This window comes from Paramisgurnus dabryanus, chromosome 7 (genome assembly GCF_030506205.2).
Source record: "Paramisgurnus dabryanus chromosome 7, PD_genome_1.1, whole genome shotgun sequence".
NCBI lineage: Eukaryota > Metazoa > Chordata > Actinopteri > Cypriniformes > Cobitidae > Paramisgurnus > Paramisgurnus dabryanus.
In genome coordinates, this window is record NC_133343.1 from 19,548,493 (window position 1) to 19,561,513 (window position 13,021).

The 13,021-nt window shown below is 36.4% G+C and overlaps 1 protein-coding gene across 10 annotated transcripts in view; it reads left to right on the top strand.

Annotated features, from left to right (window-relative positions):
- The window catches only part of lrrc7 (leucine rich repeat containing 7), a 136,302-nt gene that overhangs the window by 80,144 nt on the left and 43,137 nt on the right, over positions 1-13,021 (top strand). For all 10 annotated transcript variants that reach the window (XM_065240420.2, XM_065240422.2, XM_065240406.2 and 7 more), the window contains 8 exons: positions 2,477-2,679; positions 2,931-3,048; positions 3,161-3,239; positions 5,122-5,211; positions 5,595-5,651; positions 7,489-7,552; positions 12,059-12,133; positions 12,798-12,942. In XM_065240420.2, coding sequence (XP_065096492.1) covers positions 2,491-2,679; positions 2,931-3,048; positions 3,161-3,239; positions 5,122-5,211; positions 5,595-5,651; positions 7,489-7,552; positions 12,059-12,133; positions 12,798-12,942 — 817 coding nt within the window. In that variant the 5' untranslated portion in view covers positions 2,477-2,490. The remainder of the gene's footprint in view (positions 1-2,476; positions 2,680-2,930; positions 3,049-3,160; positions 3,240-5,121; positions 5,212-5,594; positions 5,652-7,488; positions 7,553-12,058; positions 12,134-12,797; positions 12,943-13,021) is intronic.

Consider the following 13,021-nt stretch of genomic DNA (forward strand, 5'->3'; position numbering starts at 1 on the left):
CTGTCAGGAATTCCTGTATTTACAGGAATACAAAACATAATACAATTTTGGGTAGATTACTGAACCTTAGGGACCTACATTGTTAGAAAAAATTGTCAAAATATGTACCCTAGCTGTCACTGGGGCAGTACCCTTAAAAAGGTCCTAATATGGACCATTAGGTGCAGATATGTAAACATTTAGTACCAATATTTACCTTTGAGATACTAATATGTATTTCTGAGGTACTAATAAGCTCTTTTTGGTACCAATATGTACCTCTGAGATACTAAAATGATATCCTTAGGTGCAAAGCTGTATGTTTTGAAAGGGTACAGCCCCAGTGACAGCTGGGGTGCATATTCTGACCATTTTTTCTGACAGTGTACACTGGTCTAAAGGTTGTGAAATTACCTTTAGTAATAATTTACTTTTAAAATGAAGAAAGCATTGGATTTACACTTTGGGCACAGTTTCACTTAATGGTCTCAATAAAGAGTTTGATAGTTTGATTTCTTTAATATATGTTTTTATTGTCAGGTATGTTTCTTATTACTACTACATTTGACTTTTGTTTAAATACATTGCTGTTTTCACTTTGAGTTGATTTCAGGTTTTTTGTTTAACATGAACATGTGGTTGATCATGTGATTTGTTGTTGTAGTATGAAAGGGTCTGTGTGACATTTTGTGAATTGCCAGATGAAGAGCCATTCAGTTTGAAACTTCATCTCTGGTAGTGACAACATGTTTTAACATACGTGGACATCACATTTTTTGTGTTGTTTGCACCATAATACTGATTTTTGTGTAACTGGAACCTGTTACACAAACATGGACAATTACACTGCTTCATGTTAAAAGAAAAATATTTGGTAATTATTAGTGATGCACCGATGTATCGGCCGCCGATATTTATCGGCCGATTTTTGATGAATTTGAAACCATCGGCATATCGGCAATAGCACGAGAAAAACAATCGGTATCGGCCTATTAATTAACTGCATAAAGAAATCCATTATATGTAAAAAAAACGAGTTAATGTTGTTAATAAAATAAATGCTGAACAGCAAAAACCACCTTTGAAGGTTGTCATGCTGTCTTATTATATTTGTTTTAGCTTAATTTGTGCCTCTCTTATTATGTTGGTCAGTTGAATGTTAATTAGATCAAATCCATGTTCAGTAAAAATAATTTGATGCAGAAATAAACTAGCAAATAGACCAACTGTATAGTATTGTATACAAGTGTTTAATATCGGTATCGGCATCGGTATCGGCCAAAAAATCCTATCGGTGCATCCCTAGTAATTATATTTATTGGTTCTTCCTAACCCCAAATAGCTGGTAGAAATCTGAAAAAAGACAAACCAAAGCTGGGATCTTAGGAGGTTAAAGATTAATTTTTGGAGCTGTGGTGTACACACTTTTCTTCTTTTTTATTGTTTAAGATTTGCAATAGCATGCATTCTCTGAAAAAACATGTATTCTGTTATACATTGTATTTTACCTCTGTATTTCCTCTTTTTTATTATTTTATTTCACTGTGTTTCTATATTATTATTTGATATTACTATATTTTTATATTTGTGATCTGTATTTATTGTCTATATTGTCTTTTCTTGTTTTTTTCTGTACAGCTGCCATGCAACAATACCAAATAGTGAAACGTGCTATAGAAATAAACCTGAATTTAATGATATGCTGTAGTAAAATTGATGTTGTGTATGTGCTAGTGACAAATAATGCACTTTTGTACAGGTTGAAGTTTGACTTCTGTATTCAGATTCAATTGTATAAATTAAATTAAATTCTCTTGCTTTATTCAGCCATTTGAGTTGAATTATTCTGATATTGATAAAGGAATAACCAGACAGGTGGAAATTAACCCAGAAGAGGTATTCAAATGTTGTGTTACCCTAAAATGGATTAATTAGTGATAATGACTTGTGACTGTATCAAATAAATAAATAAATAAATTGTGTGAAATATTGATTTAAGCAAAATTATTTTATTGTGTTATTTGAAAGAGACTTCTGATTTCCTTCAGAGATGTTACACTAGCACAATATCAGAGATTGATTGCCAGGGATAACAGTTAAATATTCCTTTTCAAAACAAAATGGTGTGTAATTGATCAATCATAATCGAATATATTTGAGAGCTTTGTAATAAGCTAAAGATAATGATAGCCCATAGTAAGGTTCATAGATAATGAAAAGCATTTATTATAGCTAAAAGCTCTAGACAGTTAGTGCCAACTATAGAAACACTGTAGTACTATGTAATTTGTTGCACAATGCTCAGCAGACAGCCCAACCCCTTTTCAATACAATACAGTATTATTATTTTTTTCTGCTTTGTCATCTCACACAGTGAGATGAAACGCAAAGTAATATTTCAGCAATACAGTCTTCCCAGGAGCATCATGATCCCTGTATCATAAAACTGGTTTATCTTTCATAGTTCATCATGCTCTCCTGCTTTCTCTTCTTAAAGTGCAGTGTCTGGAGATGACTACCAAGAGGAAGATCATCGGCCGCCTGGTGCCCTGTCGATGCTTCCGGGGGGAGGAGGAGGTCATCTCAGTGCTGGATTACTCCCACTGTAGCCTGCAGCAGGTCCCTAAGGAGATCTTTAGCTTCGAGCGCACACTAGAAGAGCTCTACCTGGATGCCAACCAGATTGAGGAGCTGCCTAAGGTAAGAAGTTGTCAAGTGTTCATTTAAATATTTATAATATCTACGCAGCAGTAGCTCTGTCACCTCCTTACTTAGAAATGTAATTTTAATAATTCCTATAAAGCATGTTAAACTGTACTAAGTGTAGTGTTTTTAGTTTAGGCTAATGTAATTGTCTAGTTCAGGACCATGGACAGCTCCCACGGAGGGTACAGAAAATGACTGTATGAATACATGTATGACCTACAGCAGTATCTCTCTCCTGTTCTCAGCAACTCTTCAATTGTCAAGCACTTAAGAAGCTTAGCATGCCTGACAATGACCTCTCCAACCTGCCAACCACCATCGCCAGCCTTGTGAATCTGAAGGAGTTAGATATTAGTAAAAATGGTACGCTGTATATATTATTACCCTAAATACTTTATTCTGTAAGGGTTACCTTCAAATCTTTCTCAGTGTTTGATACACAAATACATCAACATGTTTAACTCGCTTTTATCAGGTATTCAAGAGTTTCCAGACAACATCAAGTGCTGTAAATGTCTGTCAGTTGTGGAGGCCAGTGTAAATCCTATTGCCAAGTAAGTAGAGCTGCCCACATGTGTGTCTACTTGTGTGTCTGTGTGTTAATAATTGTGTTAATGTTCTTGATACATTTAGTGTAGTAAATTATGTAATTAATGCACAGGTTGGTAGTTTTAGTTAAGTCTATTTTAAATGTATATAAATGTGTAAGGTAATTGCCTCAACATGTTTCTCTTTCGCTACTTTGTTTTAAATCTTTCCCCCACCAGTGTTTTTTAAAAAAGTTGCCAGCCAGCGGCAGCATTTTTCATGATTTTCACAAAGTTTAATGCCTTCCAGAAAATGTTCTTCTTTAAATATATAAACATTAGGGGTGTAACGATTAACCGTGCAAATGCGCGTTTTCTCAATTAATGAATTTGAATGAATTACGGTGAAATCCCGGCACATCCGAACGCCAGGGGGCGCTCTCATGTAGAAATGCCCTTTGTGCCACAGAAGACGTAGCATTACAAACGCTATTCCAGGAAATGTCTACAGGAATATTTATACGCTGTTCTTCAAATTGTTTCAGGTATTTTCATGATAATAAAGAATATTTTGAATGATTTTTATTTAACGAGTGTTGCTTTTTTAAATGCATGTTATAAACGTCTCCGACTTCCTACTGACAAAATGCAACAAAGAACCGCAGTCTTGCGATTCAGAATCGATTTCAGATTTTTTAGCATTTCAGATTTTTTTGCATTTTTAATGGGACACGCGATTGAATCGTTACATCTCTAATAAACATACAATATCTCAAATGAAAGAACAGACCCTCTGCTTTAAAAAAACTTTCATCCTACCTTTAGTTCTCTTGTTATCACCTCTCAAATATGGGTAGGTTTCTTCAAAAACACCACATTTTGAGCAAAAAGCTGAGATAATTGCATTTTTGTGAAAGACTTTTGATAGAGATCAGATTCAGAGCGATCCTCAAAACTTACACGGACATACAGCTGTTTTCCCTAGGGTGATACTTCCGGGTTTTATAAGTTTCTGAAGAGCGGCATTACGGATTGCCGAAAAAACTCGTCATTGGCAGGGAAGTGTTTTCTCTTAATTGACCAGTTAACTTGTCAATGGTGGGGAAAGAGTTAAACGATCCAGTGATATGACAAGTGCATTTTTTAAAGGGCAAGTTTGGTCCCATGTTCTCTTTTATAATTAGCAAAAAGCTGCTTAAAATGGTATTCCAAAAGTATTAAAAATAAGTCATCCCATTTCCAGCTTTTTCTTTATTCTTGTAACACAGTTTTCTTCCTAATATAGCCAATAGGAAATATTTCATTTCATTAATGCATTCGTTTGCTGTCATGCTCTTGTCACAAATGTTGTTTCAATTTTTGAAGCAATTATTTACGACCCGGTTTTTCAAGATAATGTAAACCAAGTGAATGCTGATAAGCCAAATGGAATATTTTCATAAGCTTTATCTTTTTACATGAATCAATTTATTAGTAAACAAACATTATTAAATAGCAAAGCAGATTTGTTCTGTAATACTGTAATTGGTAAGCACAAGCCTTAAATAATGCCTTGTCAGGAGTAAACTAAAGATGAGCTTATTTTGTGGTTACATTGTTGTTTAAAAAAATCTTTATCCCAGTCAAAATTAGTTTCTACACCCAGAAGTTGTAAACATTTATTCAAAGGTTTATGATAGAGGTTTGACATTCAGTTGCCACTGCATGGTCTCTGCAGAAGGCCCCGCCCTCATATTATGATTAAATCTGCCCTCAAGTGACTTCTTTCACCGAGATGCCAAAAGAGCCAGTACAAGCAGAAGTGTAGAGGGATTAGAGATGTCTCGTACAACTATGAAGTGCTTAACGCTTATCAAATCTTAAGGGCTTTGGCCTTTAAAATGGTCTGATCACCTCTCTATTCTCCCAGACTCCCAGATGGCTTCACGCAGCTTCTTAACTTGACACAGCTCTTCTTAAATGACGCCTTTCTCGAATACCTACCTGCCAATTTTGGGAGGTAAGAGCCTCATCTAAGGCTTCTTTGTTTCTGTTGTACTGTGGATTGTGAATGATTCTAAACCATTTGGGTTCATCTTATTCTTTGTTAAGCTTTTCTCATAGCATTTTTAGTTTTTGACTTCCTATCCATGTCGAGAAAAAAAAAAGAAACAGGATCATTCTGGCAGCTTGAAGTTGCCTGAAGCTTTTATGAATAAATGGGGTTTTTGCACCTATTTGGTTTAATGGTGAATGGTAATTTAATTTACATTCAGAGAATGGGATTTATTAATGTACTTTTGTTGTAAATTGGTTGATGGCTATTACATTTACCTTTAATAAATGAATCTGTGTTCACTGCCAGAAGGTTTTCTAAGAAATTATTTACAATCTGTCTTTCAGATTGTCTAAATTACGGATCCTGGAGCTTCGTGAGAATCATCTAAAAACTATGCCAAAGTGAGTCACTTCTTGTTAATTTATGGCAAAGAACAGGCAGGTTTGTAGAGAGGATGTCATTCTTTAGTGGTTGACGATTGGCTTTTTTTACTGGAAGGCAGGACTTCCTTTGCTAGAGCGGCCATATTGAATCTATAGCATATACAGTCTTGTTCAAAATAATAGCAGTACAATGTGACTAACCACAATAATCAAGGTTTTTAGTATATTTTTTTATTGCTACGTGGCAAACAAGTTACCAGTAGGTTCAGTAGATTCTCAGAAAACAAATGAGACCCAGCATTCATGATATGCACGCTCTTAAGGCTGTGCAATTGGGCAATTAGTTGAATTAGTTGAAAGGGGTGTGTTCAAAAAAATAGCAGTGTGGCATTCAATCACTGAGGTCATCAATTTTGTGAAGAAACAGGTGTGAATCAGGTGGCCCTATTTAAGGATGAAGCCAACACTTGTTGAACATGCATTTGAAAGCTGAGGAAAATGGGTCGTTCAAGACATTGTTCAGAAGAACAGCGTACTTTTATTAAAAAGTTGATTGGAGAGGGGAAAACCTATAAAGAGGTGCAAAAAATGATAGGCTGTTCAGCTAAAGTGATCTCCAATGCCTTTAAATGGAGAGCAAAACCAGAGAGACATGTAAGAAAACGGAAGACAACCATCAAAATGGATAGAAGAATAACCAGAATGGCAAAGGATCAGCCAATGATGACCTCCAGGATGATCAAAGACAGTCTGGAGTTACCTGTAAGTACTGTGACAGTTAGAAGACGTCTGTGTGAAGCTAATCTATTTTCAAGAATCCCCCGCAAAGTCCCTCTGTTAAAAAAAAGGCATGTGCAGAAGAGGTTACAATTTGCCAAAGAACACATCAACTGGCCTAAAGAGAAATGGAGGAACATTTTGTGGACTGATGAGAGTAAAATTGTTCTTTTTGGGTCCAAGGGCCACAGGCAGTTTGTGAGACGACCCCCAAACTCTGAATTCAAGCCACAGTACACAGTGAAGACAGTGAAGCATGGAGCATGATATGGGCATGTTTCTCCTACTATGGTGTTGGGCCTATTTATCACATACCAGGGATCATGGATCAGTTTGCATATGTTAAAATACTTGAAGAGGTCATCTTGCCCTATGCTGAAGAGGACATGCCCTTGAAATGGTTGTTTCAACAAGACAATGACCCAAAACACACTAGTAAACGGGCAAAGTCTTGGTTCCAAACCAACAAAATTAATGTTATGGAGTGGCCAGCCCAATCTCCAGACCTTAATCCAATTGGGAACTTGTGGGGGGATATCAAAAATGCTGTTTCTGACGCAAAACCAAGAAATGTGAATTAATTGTTAAAGAATCATGGAGTGGAATAACAGCTGAGAGGTGCCACAAGTTGGTTGACTCCATGCCACACAGATGTCAAGCTGGATATTTCTACAACAACACCGCGCGGATTACCCTCAGAAGACCTTTGTTCATCATCCTGGAGCCGTTTGGATTTAATTTGTGAAGGATGGACGCACTTTTTTTGGACTTGAAAGTCGTGGACTATGGCTGGACCCCGTAACATTACATTTAATCAACTGAAAGATCTAAAACATTTTATAAAATATCCGAAAATGTGTTTGTCTGAACAATGATGGACATATGCAACTCGGACAGCTTGGGGGTGAGTAAATCATGGGTTTAATATAGTTTTTGGCCGAACTATCCCTTTAAAGGCAAAGCATTTCTGTCTGCGTCTGTTGATATAGCTGGCTTCCGATGACTGTGCATTTGTGTACAAAGTGCATTTGTCTGTGATAGTTAAGGATTTGAGTTCTCTATTCTTGTCATATTGCAGGTCGATTCATAGGCTGTCACAACTGGAACGGTTAGACTTGGGAAGCAATGAATTCTCTGAGATGGTAAGAAAGACATTCATGAAACACTTTCGTCATTGAGACAGCTGTTAAATCGTTCTTTCTTTACCCGGCATGGTTTAAGGCTTTAGCGGAGATCAGGAATAGCTTGCCTCTGTAGCCAAAGTCTCTCATAAGATCTCCTGTGCTGCACTGCGTTGGAAGCATCATGCAGCCATCCATTATTCATGACTTGGTTCGAACATGCTGCATGACAGAACGTTCACTCCTGAGCTGCATTTAATTGGCTCACCCAAGCTTTTACCAAGTACCAAGTAAACAGCGGCAGGGAATTTATCACATATATACCAGTTAGCCCACACTCACAACCAGCCTATAGCAGTACCTATTTTTGCGAATGGGGACAATGTTGGGTCCAAATCCATGAACAGGTTCCTGAGCTGGGCAGGTGTTATTACTGCATTAGCTGTGGCATTCGAATTTCAAATAAGGCATTTTTAGCGGATTTCACCCAGTAATGTCATATCCGTATTGCTCTGTGAAAAACCGACTGGGATAGTGATATTTCAGGGTTTCGCTCCAATAATTTTACGGCTGGGCCACTTCTTACCCAGGGCCAATGAGTGAGCCAAAGCATAGAAGACCTCCTCATTACAGATCCTAGAACAGTGTAATGAGAGCATATATAGCAGTACAGCTTTAATAGCAGCATGCTGCCAGCCCTGGGCTCAAGTTTTTGTATAAACTGATGATGCCAGCATGGTATGAAAATGGTATGAGAACATAATATTTGTTTTAACACTGTAGTTGCAGCAAAATCAGACGTTTGCAGAGGAATAAGCATGGATAGACACAATTTATTTATTTTATTTTATTAAATTACATTACCTTAAAAAAAATCCTTACTTTTAAAGGTGTTCCTAGACTTTTGGCTCCCACTGTACACTCTCAGAAATTAAGGTACAAATGCTGTTACTGGGTGGTACCCTTAAAAAAGGACCTAATATGTACCATTTCGGTACAGATATGAACTTTTCCAGCCTGATGTTTCGAGAAATCGTACATATTTTACGATTGACTATTTTTTATCAATTCATACTAAGTTAATTGTACAAAATCATACGATTCTCATTACCACAACATCACAGGGGTCAAGGCAAATCATTCCAAAACTTACGAATGTGGTTGTATGAATTTATATGAAATAGCCAACTCGGAAAATATGTACGAATTCTTGTGAGATAGCTTTTCAGGTACCAATGTGTACCTTTGAGGTACCAATATGCACCTTTTAGCAGTGGCGGCCGGTGACTTCTTTTTTCAAGGGCGCTCGATGCAAAGTTTGTCACAACATGTATGTAGCGTGTCATGTGTGTTGCTCGTGTTTTCAAAATATGTGTTTGTTGCGTCATGTGAACCATATGCATGATGTGTCTTGTCAAAATAAATGCCTGCTGCATACGCGTCTAAAGGATTTATGATTAAAGAGATGCTCACGTTCGCCAGATAGTCTCATAATCTCATGCGTAATCAGTGTTTACTGTTAAGGGAGTGTCTAGCTTGTATTTTGTTAATGTGAGCGTCTCTTTCCAGACTGTTATTTATATTGTAGCTAGTCAAATTCCTATACATTTGTAATGTATTTTCTTGTTTGTATTTTAATGCCTTTTTACATCTTGGCCAGGGGACTAGAGATGAAAAATAGCCTTTTGGCTAATTCTGGTTTTTTTAACAATGTTTGTACATGTGTTTTATGAAATTGCGCTGTCCCCTTTTAAAATAAACCATTAAATCAAATCAAAATCAATCTTTTATCATAAACGGTTTTGACACATGTGCCACAGGCATTTATCTTAACAAAATACGTGATGCACATGGTTCACATAATGCAACAAACACTTATTTTGAAAACACAACAACACACATGACACTCCAATCACATATTTTGAATGTGCGCCCCTCGGATGAGCAGTCACGAGCCGCCTTTGCCTTTTAGGTACAAAATGGAACCTTTTGAAAAGGTACCACCCTGGTGACAACTTTTGTACCTTTATTTCTGAGAGTGCCAGTGTCAGTAATGCTACAGTACATTGAGCTTCAATAGAAAAAAGTACTTCAGGAAATATGTAACCTTTTTCTGAGTCTCAATATCATGCACATTCGCTCAGGTTGATATTATCCAGACATTTAAGGCCAGTATCAAACAGGGAAACACTGTGGAGCGAGAGAGGTTTCAAAATTTCTATTAAGCTTTAGCAATTTCTCACACCCGTTTGAAATATCCAGGGCACTGTGTCCTTGGGTAATGAAAAAATACATGCCCGCATTGATGCTTCTAAAGGGAGCAGATGGTTTGGCATTGCAGTAAGCGTGTTTTATCGCACAAGCCCCCAAGTATTAGGACACCCATCAACACTTTCTGGTTCCGCTGTCTGGACTTTCAATCTGTGTGTCCCTCTTCAGGTTGGCTTTTGAAATAAATGTTGACCTTTACTCGTCAGTGTTCCAGTAGTTACACTAGGGTCATCTGGAGGTGAGGATGAGGGGGTTCGAACATTGTGCAGTATATTGTACTGGAGCCCAAACCTTTATTTTTGTCCCTGGCCCCATGAATTTTAACAGTGGCCCTGATTTTCACTGCTTAGCCCCTTAAAATTACTTAATTATCTATTTTAGATTATTAGCATACTCAAATAAACTGTAAGTATAAAGCTTTAGTAGGAAAAACGATAACACATTAACAAGCAAAAATGTTACAGGATTTGGATGCATTGCATCATGTCAGGTAATCATATCTTAGCAGCAGCTGCACAACCTGAAAACATTACTCATTAGTCTTTATCATAGCTTTGTTGGTGTCAAGTAGATTTTTTTGTATCCTAAAGTATCCAGACGTTCCTAATCAATGCTGCACTGAAGGCGTGAGGCATTTGTCAGGGTATGTGATGTTGGCAGATGTTGGCGGGTGTGCTGCCCTGGGCAGCAGATAGTTTCTTAATTGAAGTCCTTGCAGTGTGGATCATTAAGGCGCAGATGCTGCAGCACTGAGAGGGAGAGAGAACCAGAGAGCAGCCATTAGGAATAAGTCTGCTACCCATAGAGAATTTGGCACTTATAAAACAGAGATTTTTCAATCAGATCTGGAATGCTGAGATTTGTTATGGTCACAGTTATTAGAATGGTCATTAGCTTCCTAGCATTTCAATGTGTTTACTGAACTTAAATGGTTTTATATATATACTGCAATGACCACAATAAGGCATATTTTATTGACTTGATTGACATTTAACTCAAATCAATGAGTGAATTAATTAGACTATAAGACTTTAGCCTTGATTTTGCAAACAAGGTCACATTTACTCACACTCGTGTTGTTGAAAACACATGACTTTGTTCATATGAAGGAAGGAAGACACATTTATAAGAATGTCTTGCATACATGTTTCATCATTTCAAATTTCAGATTCATTTTTGGATGAATAATCCTTATAAAATGTACAGTTAACTCATCACCAAATTAGTTTCATTCAGAAATACTGATATTTCATATATTATATACAGCCATGCACGAAAAAAAATGAAGAGACAACTGCAGTTTTGCCTTGAATCAACTTTTCTACATGAATTGTGACCATTTTAGTTCAACTAAATTTCCAACGAAAGCAAACCCCAGAAGTGACAATAAAGTTACCCAACAGCAATGTGAAAGACATGTTGCATGCCAAGACATGAGTGCATGCCAAGACGCATAAAAGATGTGATTAATAATCAGGGTTATTCCATCAAATATTCACTTTTATTCACTATTTTTCAAATACATGTAAACATTAGCAGTGTTGTTTAAATACAATTTCTTTGCAGTTTTCAAGATCTAATAACATTGCATTTGGCAGAAAAGTTGTCAGTAGTTAACCGAATGAAACAAATTTTTTTTTATTTGACTTAAACACACTGAAAATGGTGCTAAATAACAATAAAAGTGCTCTTAATCATAAGAAAACAAACCGTGCGTGGACCCCATTTACTTCCATAGTATTTCTTTTTCCTACCATGGAAGTGAACAGGGTCCACAAATGGTTTGGTTACAAACATTTCTCAAAATATCTTCCTTTCTGTTCATCAGAACAAAAGAAATTATGTGGGTTTGTAACAACATGAGAGGGGATAAATGATGACAGAATTTTCATTTTTGTGTTATCTATCCCTTTAAAGTGCTATATAGCACCTATGTAAGTTGTGCTACTGTATAGTGGTGCTATATCATAATTTAATAATAAATATTTTTTTTAAACCTCAATATTCAAAAAGTTTGTGAATTAAGAATAAGATAACTTATGTGAGTTTCAGTCTTTTTTAAGAATCATGGATTTCAAAACAAAATTTTGAATGATATTTAAAAAAAATCCAGTAGCTACAAGAGTGGCTGAATTAACATTTATACTACATATTGTTTTTCTTTTGTGATTTTACAATGCCATTACTGTTATTACTATGAAATTCAGTATACATTACTCCTTTGTTGGTTATGATGACATATCTTTATTGTTACAGCCAGAAGTGCTGGAGCAGATCCATAGTTTAAAAGAGCTGTGGCTAGACAACAATTCATTACAAACCATACCAGGGGTAAGTACAGGATACACACACTCTCAATCACTGAGTAGTCCATATAGTCCATACATATACTGTGCAAGTCTTAGGCCACCATCACCAGCTTTGTTGTTTTGACAAAGTTTTAATGTCCATCTATATTTATTTTTCAGGACTAAATGTCTTCTTCAGGCATCAGTCAGTATTTAGTGTGACCTCTCTTGGCACTAAACACATCTTGAGCTTTTTGGAGGAGACTGAAGTCCTGAAGTCGTTCGATTAGAATTAGAAATTAGGATTTCATTTCTTTAGGTTTAAGAGATCCTGCAGCTGCCTGCTATTAGTGGAATACTTGACACTTCAGCTTATACTTTTATACTGTTTTTAATACTACATACAGATGTCCTGTATTTTCTGGTTGTATTCTAATAATGAGACTGAGAAATAATTATATCAGATCACTATACAATTGCAAAAACAACAAATCTAATGGTAGTATGGTGGCCTAAGACTTTTGCACAGTACTGTGTGTGTGTGTGTGTGTGTGTGTGTGTGTGTGTGTGTGTGTGTGTGTGTGTATGTATGTATGTGTATATATATATATATATATATATATATATATATATATATATATATATATATATATTTGTGTGACATAAAGCTTTCCGTTCAGTAACCTCTGTGTTGTTTTCTGTTCAAGTCTATTGGGAAATTGAGGCAGTTGCGATATTTGGACTTGGCGAAAAACAGGATTGAGGGTCTAGATGCAGATATCTCTGGGTGTGAGTCTTTAGAGGACCTGTTGCTCTCCTCCAACATGCTTCAACAGTTGCCTGATTCAATAGGTGAACTTCCTTTGCTTGGAGAAATATTGTTTTTTTGTGGCTTGTACTGTATAAGGATAACGCGAGCTTGTTTTTTTAC